The sequence below is a fragment of the Rhea pennata genome, chromosome 4, assembly GCF_028389875.1.
Source record: "Rhea pennata isolate bPtePen1 chromosome 4, bPtePen1.pri, whole genome shotgun sequence".
Lineage (NCBI taxonomy): Eukaryota > Metazoa > Chordata > Aves > Rheiformes > Rheidae > Rhea > Rhea pennata.
Window position 1 is genome coordinate 56,212,217 of NC_084666.1, and position 14,069 is coordinate 56,226,285.

The 14,069-nt window shown below is 39.9% G+C and overlaps 1 protein-coding gene across 2 annotated transcripts in view; it reads right to left on the reverse strand.

Moving 5' to 3' along the window:
• The window catches only part of LARP1B (La ribonucleoprotein 1B), a 37,005-nt gene extending 27,725 nt beyond the window's left edge, over positions 1-9,280 (reverse strand). For both annotated transcript variants that reach the window (XR_009958186.1, XM_062573978.1), the window contains exons 1-2: positions 9,004-9,280; positions 960-1,021 (exon numbers count right to left, since the gene is read on the reverse strand). Coding sequence is in view for 1 of the 2 variants with exons in the window: in XM_062573978.1 (XP_062429962.1) it covers positions 960-1,021; positions 9,004-9,256 (315 nt within the window). In the remaining variant the exon portion in view is untranslated. The remainder of the gene's footprint in view (positions 1-959; positions 1,022-9,003) is intronic.
• Between the last annotated feature and the right edge of the window lie 4,789 nt (positions 9,281-14,069).

A 14,069-nucleotide genomic window follows, 5' to 3' on the forward strand; every position in this document is an offset into this window, starting at 1 on the left:
TTAACTACAGAAACAACTATTCATTGTATTTGCATCCAAAGCAAGGTCCAACACAATAATAACTTAAGTTCTGAAGACAGTCTTACCTAGCTTGTAATAAATTCAACTGTCTAAAGAATGCCTTCAGGAAGAACTTATTCAAGTAAGTATAATCATAAAAAGATGGAGAGCAAACAAAACATTCTACATTCAGATACTTATGATTTAAGAACACATAGAACAATTCTCGGATCGAACGTTCTCTTGCACATTACTTTCTATACAATTTAAAGGTAACAACCCCCTTAGAAGTCTTTTAGCTTTTGAGAGAGTTTTGAGCAGTGATTAGACTTAACAAGGGGTAGATCTGAAAAGGGCTGCCTGTACAAAGTTTTACAAAATTAATTTTCCAGTATAAGGATTCAATGTCTCCTGTCATCACAAGAATAACTTCATAACAGAACATCAGCCATGCACATCAGTAGAGTAATTTATAAAGAGTTCTAAAACCAACCTAGTATCACCTGTGTTCACAAGCACTAATGTTCCTGACACATTTTTATACAATGTATATGCTTTTTCTTTTTCTTCTTAAAAAAAAAAAAAAAAAAAAAAAAAAAAAAAAAAAAAAAGCCTTTCCTTACCTCCCTGCACATATACCACTTTAGGTTTCCTTCTAAATTTAAACTTCCCTCTTTTATTTCTCCTCTGTCTTCAAAATCCACCATCATCAAGGCAGAACATAACACTTCTCATTTTAACTTCAAAATAACTTGCTAACTTTTGACTTTAATAACATCATCTGTTTACCACAGTCAACATTTACAACTAGAAATACTTCTTCGAAATTATTTCATTTTCCTACCATATTATCGGCACAGTTAAATGCTCATTCAGATTAACAGGTTAGATTACCTAGGATCTCTAACACAGCAGTCTGGTAATTCATAGCTAAATGTCCTTTTCTGGCAAATACACACCTTGCTGCATTTCCTGGTCTTAGGTTTCCCCGCTTTTATAACTTTAGTGGAATTCTGCAATTCTGAAAAGGAAGAAAAGTATTTTCACAAAAAGAATAGGATTGCACTTTAAAAAACATAAGGAAAGTATACTTAAACAATTCTGTTTATCTATCATATAATACCACAGTAGTTTTGTGGCCTTGGTGTTGAAGCCATTGAACATTAATGAAAGTCAATTATTGTAAAAATATTTCCATACAATAACTTAATAATGCTAACACTGAAAACTTCACATTCAAAATGCATACAAGTATCTTCAAAATTAGACACACAGAATATTTTATAACACTGCATTTAAGCATTTGCGTATCTGTAAGGTCAAGTCTATCTCAAAATGCTGATAGTTTAACCTAATAATTAACAAAGAAAATGAGGACTTGAAACATGTACGAAGCAGTTACCCTATAAAAAGCTGTATTTAGAATATGACATTCATTTATGAAACTTATCACTAAGCAAGCACGAAAACTCTATAGAGGCAATTACATATTCAGAATTCCCAGTAATTTCCATTTATAAGCAATCACTCAAATGCAAAAGGAATTTAGCTGTATCCCCTATCATCAAGTCAAAATAGTGAAGCAAAATTAAAAGGAAAGGTGAAAAATAAAAGAACTATAAAAATTATAATACGGATAATACATTTTAATGCTCAGATTCAGCAAAAAACAAAAAATTACTTGTCACCATCACGAGCAATTGAAATGAAGTTGCATTCTCAGAACCTTTCTGAGCCAAGACCCAGACTTCTTACAATGATCCAAGCTGACCTCATGAGTAACAGAGGCCATTATATTTCAACTAGTAATATCTGCAAGGAATTAATAAAAAACTTGGAAAGAAATACTTCTCTTATATTTAGCAATATTATTTGGTCTAATTATTTAGGGTCAACTACTCTTATCTTTAGGAAAAGAGTCTGTTTCAAGTTACTATGTCTTTTTAGCACATGGGCAATCACCCTTCTATACGTGAAGCTGAATCTAATTTTCTTATTCTGTATAATTTTTCCCTACCCATTTAACTGTGTTTTAGGAATTTTGCGTAATAGGAATTCCCCTCCAAAAGCAATCAAACAAAACAGAAAACTATCTAATATCAGGCAAGTCTTCTTGGAGGCTTTGATTTACAATTTGGACAGATTAATTCACCTTTTAATTCCCCCAGTAAGCTAGAGCAGTCATCTTAGTTGTGTTCTCTTAAGACATTTTCACACAGAGAAATGGTCGCAGTTCTTCCTGAAAAAACTCCCATTCCATATCTTATTGAAAGACAAGTTTAAAACACTGGACATGACTAAAATCACTAGCAAACTATTATTTCACACAGGGATAACACCATCTCCTTACCCTTAACTCTTCTGCATCCAGTGACTTCGCCGATATTCCATATCACAGCTTCACACTACGAGCCCCCACCCTCATGCCCTACAGCAACTCCAAAAACGCCTCAGTCCGCTTCCTGAAATAACCTGTGCATGCTATAAGCATGAACCAAGGTACAGTCCACATTTCACTGCAAATTATATTAATACAGCTAGATGTAATTTACATATAAGATAGGTGAATTCAGTTTAGCAAAGCACCCTGATCTACCTGAAGCCTTTGCCACATCATCTGTCAGCATCACTTTTTTTCTCCGAATCATAGAATTGATAAGGTTGGAAGGGACCTCTGGAGATCATCTAGTCCAACCCTCAAACGAGTGTCCCACATGGGGATTGAACCTGTTACCTTGGCATTATTAACACTATGCTCTAACCAACTGAGCTAAACCTAACCCCCAATGGATTCCTACTGATGTGCTTTTCATTCAGAACAAAACCTCTTCTTCCTTATTATTCAGTCTCCATTAACTTTAGACTGAGAGCTTTCAGTCTGCTTATTTGAACACATACTGACTCTGCAATGCTATTTTTTATGTCATTCAATAAAGAACTGTAAGCCTTAATAAAGGCAGACAGAAACAGCTGCAGACACAGGGTATCACACAAGTTTGTAACTTTTTGCAACAACAAAACTGTCAATTATCTGTTAGGATAAACTACCAATACTACTTGTTCTCCAATATTCTGTAAACAGACACCTCTATTTATATGTTACTGAGAGCCCCTTTTCCAGTTCACAGCACTCTTACTTAAATGGCTACTGAAGGACTGCTTTACCAGAATGTCCATTCTGTATGTCACCAGGGCATAGCAAGGGATTAAACGGGGAAAGAGAAAAAAAAAAAAAAAAAAAAAAAAAAAAGAGAGAGAGAGAGACCATCTTAGTCATAGGATATTATTCAAGAGAGCAGTACATGTTATCTGAATCAACTGGAATGAAACCTAACTTGTTTTAAAGAATCTCTCCTACCTGTTTAGAAATCTCACATATACTAATTTAGGCTTAAAAGATGCATTTGCACATTGAATTAAAGGAAAATTAATAATAGGCAGCACATTGTCTAGCTGATGATATCTTCTCTCAATTAAAAAGCCAGTGATCTCATTACACTCCGTTCTTCCCCAACTGAAACCACTCCACAAAGTTTTTGGTCTTCCAGAAGAGTGCACTCAAAACCAAATTTAACTGATCTTTCCTGAGTGGCTTTCTGGGGCTTATCATGTGGGCGTCAGATTTTAGTGTCAAGCACAAAAGGGAAGATAAAGGCAAAAAAGAAAAAGGGTGGGAGAGTAAAAGAACAGGACATCAGAAAACTTAAAGGTTTTACCCAGGTAAGTCTGTTACATTGTTATAAACAAGACTACAGTCAATGTTTACACAAAACTTACTTTAGAGTGCATTTAGATACCACTTAGTGGTACTCCAGTATTCAGTTTTGGCATACCAGTGCAGAACACCTGGAAATGGTATCTTTCATTTATTGCTACAGTAGAATCCAACAAGTCCTTGAAAATAAACTGTTCCATTTATTGTTGGTTCCAAATATAACCAACAGTAAAATGATTTGACCCAATTTATCAAGTCGTATGCTACTAGGTAACCCATTTACTAGAGGCAAAATAGCCTGATGTAAGAATTTAAGTTAATCTTCAATTATTTTACTTGCTGGGGTTTGACTGAGTTTTGAGAGGATATAAAAACAGAAAGCAAGCAAGTTTAAATGCCAATGATCATCTTTCATCGCTGAACTACAGTGAAGATGTTGCCCACATGAAAACAGAAGCCATATTACTAAGGTTCTTCCAAGTCTCTTAATACACTACCACCCAGCAGAAGACATTTTCTGCAGAAAGATATGGAAGTCAACTGCAGTATTTCAAGCCGGATGAGACAAAAGTTCTTAAAAGTGCAAGGTGAATAACGGAACAACCAAAGTGCAACAGTCCTCAGGGACAACAACAACTGAAAAGGAATCACAGGACCGGATGCTGTACAACAGAGAATGAAAGTATATATAAAAAGGTGCATCATGAATCATCAAGTAACAGCCAAATTACACTTTCAGTAATAGCACTACAGAGTATACTATTTAGTATTTCAGTTCAGAAAACATTATTTGAAGTTATGAAACATCAAGTCAGCAAATCAGTATTTCATATTTCTTTTGGAAACAATGTCTATTAATAAAAGAGAACATATTCTCATTTTCATACACATGTTCTATGCTGTAACGATTTCTAGACAACATTCAAGTTTTATTTGTTACTTAGACTGCACATTTATTTACTTCAGTACAGAAGTAACATGCCAGAACATTAGAAGCGCTCCATGAGGAAGGGTTTGAGGCACAAAATCAAGGCTGCTGTTCAAAAAAACCCAGGCTATTGGCAAAATAGATCTTCAAATTTTCAGTGGAAAATGTTTGTTATAGCTGTAGAACATTTTCCTTCCATTTCTTAATCTGAAATTTCATAACATAATCCATATTTAAACAACATGAGCTATGTGTAAATCTAATGTTTTAACAGACAAATATAAAATTCTCGCAAATGTGAGAAAGTAATCCTTTGGAATACATGATAATTTAAATGCGGATCAATTTTACAACCCATTCTGGGAAATAAATAACACAGTAATCTCTCTTGACATTATTTCCTGCAACAGTTTCAGTAGTTTATAGTAAAACTGCATTACACTGACCAAACTTTTTGCAACAGTTGAGTAACTCAAACAAGGTACTTAGTTATTTCACCTGCATCCTTCCACATATTTCCATTCATAAACAGTCAGTTGTTCAATGTTAGAACGAAACAATTTCTACAAAAGCTTTCATGGTTAAATGGGACCACATGCTAGAACACAGCGAGCCAGCAATGCATCTTAGACTCCAGACAGCAAGGACGAATTTATCCCTCATAGCAGATCTTCAACTTAGATATCACAGGAAAGTACTACGCAAAATCGTATGTACTGTAAGTCAATTCACAAAGCGTACGTTTTTAAAGCATTGAGGGTTGAGGTAATTGTGAAATGTTTTTCCTTTTGATTTTTTTTTTTAATAAAGATGATATTTAAATATTCAGTGATTTCATGAGAACTCATATGACAATATCTGCATTAAATTCAATTAAGTAAGACAAACTGAACATAATACAAAAGACTCAATGTGCAGTAACTTTAACTACATCATTCAAGCATGCTAAAAAGCAAATTCATTTTAACCACTTGAGATGTATGAACATTTTACTTCGCTGAATACTTTCATGTTTCATAAACTATTTTTAGATAATAAACTAAACTAGTGAATCATTAGAGACCAACCTCAGTTAAAAAAAAAAATCACATAAAGACTAGAAAACATATCATCTAGATTCCCTTTCATAAGTTAATGAAAATGGCAGCACCTTCAATTTCATCAAAGAGGCAGGAGAACTTTTGTAATAAAATTATTTTAATAATTTCATACTGGGCAATTTATTTATATGGGAGAAGGATAACTAACCTTGACTGAGAGTCCAGCACTGACAGTTAGCTAAGGAAAAAAACACACTCAAAGAAAAGAACAGAGGAATAACACTGATTTTTACACAGCTTCTGTATGTACATATCTTGTTGGCTGAATTAAAAAGAAAAGTTCACCTTGTTACCTTGAAAAAAGTGATTAGATAGAAGATTATATAGAACAACTTCTTGGCAATCATTCCTCTCTGAATCGTACAATTTCAACTTGAAAAAATGAAAAAATTACTGTAATATTCTATTCTGTTAGACATACTGGGAAAGGTGGGAGGAGAAACACAGAAGAACTACCTTTAATCTCTAAAGAGCCTATGCTAAAGCCAACTTCTTGTGTTCAAGATCACTGTGATTAGACAGAAACCCATTAATTTCACTTGCAATTCCATACTGCTACAAGTTTTTCTTGAAGAAATAACTACAGATTAGGATATAAAAGTAGCTGTGTAATTCTGAAGTCAGATTATTCTACTTAAAAGAAAGAATTTTAATAAAAAGCTTACTCCAAAATATTAAACTCTGTTAACAAATATAAAGCTATGTTAACAAATACACCATGAAACATCCAGGTATGTTTCCTTTACATGCTTGGTTTACTGTCACCTTATTGATGCCTACCAACATATACAACAACAACAAAAAAAGAATACTAACAATGCTTTGTCATAAACAAAATTTCTTTCTCCAAGATAGAAAGCTAAGCTTTTTACACTACCTTTTCTTCCTTCTAGTGCCAGGTGACTTTAACAGTTTCTTTCAAAGATTAGAGTCAGTTTTGCCTCCAACGTAGATGAAAGTCACATTTAAGTAAGAGTCAAAAGATGACCGAGTGGAAGCAACTTCTCAAGCATGTAACTATCACTGAACAAATCATACACGCAGGTATCAGGAAAGTTTCAACAAGTTAAACCAAGATCAACAAGTAGAACAGGATTAAGTCACTACTTTGATGTGAGATTCTTTTACATTTTACTTTCTCCTTTATGGACAGTTTTACATTTCACTCCAGCACTATTACTGCTCATACACTTACTATTTCAAATGACTCATTTGCATACTACTGCCGCTGTAAGGTCCCAGTATGACTGACTTCACTTTGCCAACATGTAATTAGTTACTTGAAAATACATTTTGTGTTGCAGATGGAATTCCTTGTTGCACATGGGAATTCCTTCCTTCAAATAGCCAGAAAAGAGTACTTGCTTTTTATTTTACAAGGACAAGAGTTGTGGCTCATTCCTGGTGCTTTCAGTGGTGGACAAAGCAAAACATACACTTCGATGTGTTCTTCACCGATGTCTTTACCAATATCTTTACTAGCAAAAAAGTCTCCAGTATTTGCTATAAGATACACTTGCTGCTAAAAAAGATGTTCCAGTGCAACTATTCAATTAATGTTAACTTGAGAAACCTTTATAAATGTGAAAAACAATTTAAAGCTATCTGAAACCATCAAATTAAGCATATAACACATGCAGTGTATGAACTCACTGTCTTCTTTCTCTCTTCTCCTTCCTTCAACAACTATTTTTGCCTTTTGTCTTAAAGTGTCTTAAGAGCAACCCAAATGAGTGAAAAGTTTTCCTTCATGTATGGACAAAACTACAAGCCAGGTTGTAGAAGCTGCATACAAATGGATAAATATGAGTGTGTGAGTACACACAAACAAAACAGATAGACAGCTATATATAGCTTGTCACAAAAAAAGTTGGATCTTTAGCTAAGGTGTTCTGTTCTTCAGTATTCTGCTTTCTCTGCTTGCAAAATTTGTATGCTTGAAACTATACATAATTTGCTTCATAAGGAAGTACACATTTAATTCAAGGATAAAAGTAACTGTCAGATCAGAACAAGATTGTCAGATGTTTTCAGGAAACAAGTGCTGAAATTGAAATTCTCAGAAAATGCAAGCTGAACTATGTGTTTTGAGGTCAGTGGTTTGCTTCTAGCCAAGAACAATATGCTGAAAATTCACTAGCTTCTAGGAACTCTTTACTAGCTTAAGTACATGCCTTGGTAACTTCAAGTCAAGTCTTCAACAACCAGTTTTGCAAAGCAATCTGTTCAGTCAGTACCAGGTCCTTGAAGCAGCTTTATCATACATGCAGTGATTAAGGGGCCAGCAAATTATGCCATGGCTAGCCTCACAGTATTTCTTTCCACACAAATGGTTTAAATCCTCAGAGCAAGCAACCAACATTTCATAAACACTGAAACCCTCCAACATCTAAATCGTTTGGAAAGCAAAGTCAAGCAGCAGATTTTACAGAGGGCTTTAGCATATTGCTAGGGGAAAAAAAACATAGCAAAGCAAAGGGGATTAGCGGTATTTCTGAATAAAAGTAAAGGAAAACAAGTAGCTTAACAGTCTTATTTTGGCAGAACCGCAACTGGGAGCCAAGCAGTGGGCCGCGCTCCTAATCTGCGCCCCACCAGGGCTAAGTAACCAATTGCAACTGCCGGGCCCGGAGCGGCGAATACGCCGCCCTCAGCACATTAGCTCGCTTACGCTGATCAACTCTGACACTAACTCCTTCCCCACCAAAACAACGCCGCGGCCGCCGCACCGCTGCTTATGCAACCGCCGCGCCCCACAGCGCGGCTGCGGGAGGTGGGTGGCGTGGGTAGGGAGAGGGGATGGAGGCGGCCGTGCCCCACGGCGCGGCCGCCCGCCGCCGAGCGGCGCGGAGCCCCCCGCGCGCGGCCGCGCGGCAGGAACAGATCCCACCCGTCGCAACCGCCCGTTAACCGTCCCCCCCTCCCCCCCCCCCCAGCCGCCGCCGCCCTCCTGCTCCTCCCCGGCGGCCCCGAGTAAAGGACACGGCCAGACCCCACCCCCCCACGCTCACTTTCCTCCTCTGCCCATGTATGTAAAAAGCCAGCGTGCTCCCGGGTCGGCTCCTCGACACAAATACCGCGGCGGACGCGCCGCCGGGCCCTCCTCGCCCGGGCAACCGGCCGCCGCCGCACCCGAAGGGAAAAGCGTGTGCGTGGGGGTGGGGGGGGGGCGGACACGCTTTGTCACGGACACGCGCTTTGTTTTAAAATAAATCAAAACCGAGCAGTTTCCCCCCCCCCCGCCCCGACCCTCCGCGCACCTGGGTCCTGCGGGATGAGCTGGCCGTCGGCCGCGGGCGGCGACGGGTCGTCCCGAGCGGGTCTGCGCCGCGTCCAAGGGTTTTCCTTCGGCGGCGGAGCTTCCACCACCAGCCACCGCCGCCTCTCCTCCGCGGCCTCCTTGCCGTGGGGCGAGCCGGGCTCCCGCGGCCGGGCCGGGGCCGGGCCGCCGCCGCTCTCCGCGCCCCAGGCTTGCTGCTCGGCGGGCGCCGCCGACACCTGCGCCGCGGACATGCCGCGGTGCCCCCCGCGGGGGGGGGGGGGGGGGGGGCGGCCCTGAGGCGAAGGTGCGGGGGCAGCAGTGGGGCGCCGCGGCGAGGCCGACGCGGGAGGACTCGCCGCCTCCCCTCGCCGCCGCCCCGCCCCGTTTCCCGGGGATCCCCTGTCAGCTCCCCCGGCCGCGACGCCGCTGCCGGCCCGCCCTGCCCTGCCCTCAGCCGCCGCGGCTCATTCAGCGAGAGCCTCCCTCAGAGGCCCCCCCCTTCCCCGAGTAACCGCGGCGCAGAGGCTGGGGAGGGGGGCGAGAGCCGGCAAGCGAGAGAGCGAGCGAGCCGCGCGTCCCGACCCGCCGCCACCGGGAGCGACGGCAGGGCGGAGGCGCTCCCGTCCCCGCAGCGCCTTCCCCGCCCCGGCCCGGCCCGCGCGGAGGGGGGGAGGGGGGGGGGGGGGCGCGGGCGGCAGCGGCCGTAACAGCACGGCGGAGGGGAGGGGAGGGGCGGGGCGGAGGAAGGGGCGGGGCGGGGCCGCCGGGTGCTCCTCTGCGTTATGACCTCACAGCGGCGGGGCCACAGCGCGGCGGCGCGAGCCCCTCCCGCCCTCCTTGGCGCGTGCCGCGGGGCAACGGCCGCCGCCGGCGTCAGCGCAGCGGCCGCGGCGCAGACCGTTTTCTCCCCGCATGGAGGCGGCACACGCGTTAGGGCCACAGCCCCCCTCGGCTCTCCCGGCAGTATTCTTTCTTGGCTAGTTGGCGCAATTTTTATTTCTAACAAAGCAGACCTCCCCTAGTAGATGCTCTTTACTTTGTTAGTATGTCCTTTACTATTTATAAGATGCCCTTTTCCAATTAATGAGTTTGCACTATACTCATTTAGGTGTTACATGCTTTGCCAAACATCACAAAGATGGAGAAGAAAACTCAAATGCTTCCCTCCAACACAAACAAAACATCTCAGTACTCTGCTGCTAAAAGCTAATATATATATATATATATCTCTAATAGTTGCTTTAATTTACAATATAATGTGTGAATCAGCTCAAAAATTGAAGCCAAAGATGTTATAGAGTAGTTGTTTTTTTAAAAAAATACAAGATCACAGTCTACTTTCAAACTGGCTAGTAAGGGAGAAGGTTGAAATAAAATACAGGTGATGAAGGTAAGCAGTATGAGACAGCAGAAGACAGACCTACAAATTACACGTCCCCCTTTTCAGGCACAAAAGCATTATTACGATCATTCTGGAAGTGCGGATAGAGTAGCTACTCAAAAAAGAGGCCAGGTTCTACAAGACCAACCTCTTGCACTGCCTGGAGCCACCAAAGTGGCTGGTAGAGGCCTCCCTTTCCAGCAGAGCACCGTTCAGCCGGAGCTGATGAGATCCGATCACCCAGTGGCGGCCCTGGCCTAACTCAAAGGGAAGAGCCTCTGCCAGGGGGTGCTTTGTTCAAGGTACTTGGAAATTGCTGTGCTATTACAAACAAATCACAGATACAAATCTGCATTCAAGTATACTTAGAGCTATAAACTCAAAATTGTTAACAAAAGATGAGCTTCTCCTTTCGTAACACAAGAAGACATTTACAAATGGATCTCATTTTTTGCACAAAAACTGACTTAATTATTCTCTTTCATACTTCATACTGAGAAAGTGAAAAAAGGTAGAAACGGTTAAGTTTAAAGCAAGTTTTCAAACTCTTTGAAACATCTTTCTTTGCAACTAAGAGCTCGATTCAGTCAAGGACAATAAATCTGCACATTAGGGACATGCCAATAACATACTGCAGTGACAAACTTACTTGGAATGGAGGAAAGTGTTCTTAATGAAAAGTTTTGACTAGGAAAAAGGCCAGTGGTTTAATAATAATATACAGATATTATACATTTACAGTATACATACTGTATACTGTATACAAATGTATACAGACTGTATACATTTACATCTACACTCCTGAAAACAAGAGTTAAAAAAAAAATCTTTTGAACAGATAGTGTTTATCTTTTGCTTGGTTTCCCAAGGAAACCAAGACTTAAAAAACATGTATACATACATACATATATGCAAAGCCAGCAATTTGATGCCTTTAGCTAATTTTAACCCAGTTTGAGAGGGAAACAGGCTTCAAAAACCTAATATATACAAGTTTCCTGAAGACAGACAAATTATAGTGGCTAAATAGAGGGACTGCAGCGAGAACTCGTATTTTATTAGAAACCAGAGAATCCATATGGAAGGGCTTCCTGTTGGAGCAATTCCATATGAGAAAACTTCAAAAAAGCAGAACTCACACTGTCTTTGATATTGATAAAAAAAGAAAAAAGAAAAAACTCTATCCAAATAGATACACATCTCTTAGCTTCACTCAGTAACTACTCAATACTTCAACTTGACTAGTTATGGTGGTCATAGAAGTACTATTTCTCTTATTAATTCTTCTGTTTGACTACAGGGTACAGCCACCGAAGATAGCACACACTAGCAGTACCCTCTTGCTGTTGCAGTGCTGAATCAAGGGATAAGAACAGCAAAATAAAGCTTGTAAGACTCAGAAGCTAAGCAAAGGTAAATAGCATCATATATGAAAGTAGAGAGGCCCTACCTACTCACTGGTAAGAAGGGGATTAACTGTTTACTCCTTTTCTCCTAGAAGTGTTACAAGATAAGGAAGGCTGTGGCTAGCCAGAACTTTAGGAATGCTGCAATACAGGAACCTGAATAGACCACAGAAAAAGCAGGAAACCAATGAAGAATTAACTACACAGGGCAATAAAGACTAAAGGTGGCCAATAACATGGCAACTCAAGAAGTTTTTGCAGATATTTGTTTTGTTAACTTTGTGGTAATAGCAGACCTAATGTATACTTTATAGGATGGACTGCACTGGACCTTAAGAGTGATATAAAAGCTTTCAAAGTTGCCTAAGACGCATTCTTAACTCTTCATCCAGTTGGCATCACCAGTCTCGCTACTTTCTAGCGCTGCAAGTCAGACTGTCCCTTTAAAAACTGATGGTGCTCACTTTTTTTTTTTTTTTTTTTTTTTTTTAAGAGCACAGTATTTAAAATGCATTCATATTTGAAAAAGAGGCTGATTTACACTGCACAAAACCAAGAGAATAAATTTGTTATGAGATACCTAAGTTTTTAAATCCTAAATTTCATCTTGTGCTGAAATGTCCAAGTATACCAGACAACACTGCAAATTACTGTTTGCATAATATAGTAGCGTTTTATTTGTGTAAGTTTTGCATGAGCAATTACATGCCTACAGACCATACAAACCTCCCTTCCGTATTGTATAATTATCATTACAGCCAAGCTGACACAGAACGTGACAGTTTAAGATAAAGTAGCTTCCCTGCCCGACCAACTGTAATTAAGATCAACGTAAGTCATACAAGACAGAAATGACAATAGACAAAAAATTAACTGCCTCAAAATGTTCATAGCCAGCAAGCAAAAATACCATTCTGAAGATTTTTATTATTTCCTGTTTAAAGAATATCTAATATATTTATGACATTTCACTAGGAAAAAATAGCAAAACTCCATTTCTTCATACAATGATATCTTTTTGCAATTTAAAGGTGCAATTAACTATTAACTCTTCAAGATTAATGTGACACAAATGAGCTATCCTTGCTTAAAAAAAAAGTTACGTGACCACTTTGAGGGCTGTGGGTTTTGTTTTTGTTTTTTTTTTGGGGGGGGGGGGAGCACCACTTACATGTTGAATGCATTTTTTTTTATACACACACACACATATATATATATATAAAAAAAAATATAAAATTTCCTGCTATGAGATACGTTCCATTCCAAACGGTGATCAGCACAGATGTGTCAGGCCAAAAAAGTAAAAACAAAGCACTAAAAAGATCCACTGGTATCCACTGGTTTATTCACGGATAACGCATCAGACCTAACTGCATTCTGTCCTCATCATTTTCTTTCAAATTTACACAAAAATCCACTAACTGCTCCATTCGTCCCTACTTGTGTCTTGTCAGTCTTAGTACTGGTGAACAGAAGTATCACTATAGCCCTTACTTTTCAGACAGTGTAACTGGAGCAGCAGAACATGATGGATCATGGCTTGGTTGCCGAGGACAATTGGAGGACTTCAGTTAGAATGAGTGCTCCAATTCCACAGAGCGAACCATAGTCTTGGAGTTTTCCAATACTTTTTTTTTTTTTTTTTTGGTAAAATACATAAACACCATGAAGACTCACAGATGTACATGCCAGTAACACTTACAAGTCTTTGTTCCAGTCTTTCAGGTGGTGTGAGGCATTCACAGCCATATGACAAACTGCTGTAGAGATGAACTAACCTCCTTTTCTCCCCATAGCAACACTTCAAAATCCTAACACTACTTACTGACAGAACATATAGAACAACAGTATGGGTGGTCTTCTCAGTCACTGCAGGACAATTCTACAATATGTTTCAATTTTATTATGGCACTACATACTCTTGTTTGGAATACAGCAGCGAGCAGGAAGAAGTCTGTCAGAGTTTAGACCTTTTAAATAGAATTTCCCAGTCTTATTTAAAAATCTGTTCTGTCCTGGTGAAGGCACTGGAAAAATCAAAAACTGTAGTCATAACTCTATCTTAATTAGCTAATTCAAGCTCATTTTCTTCACTAGGTACTGTGTGTAGAAAAACATGAAAGCAGTATCAGTGTTTGTTATGTGAAGCGTTTATCTTGTACATAGATTAGCCACTCTTTCGTGCTACAATACTAGCAGGAATAAAAAAGATCACAGGGTAACAGTAAGATGCATTCTGAATTCTTCTTGACACTAAAGAAACACCCCAGACCTACC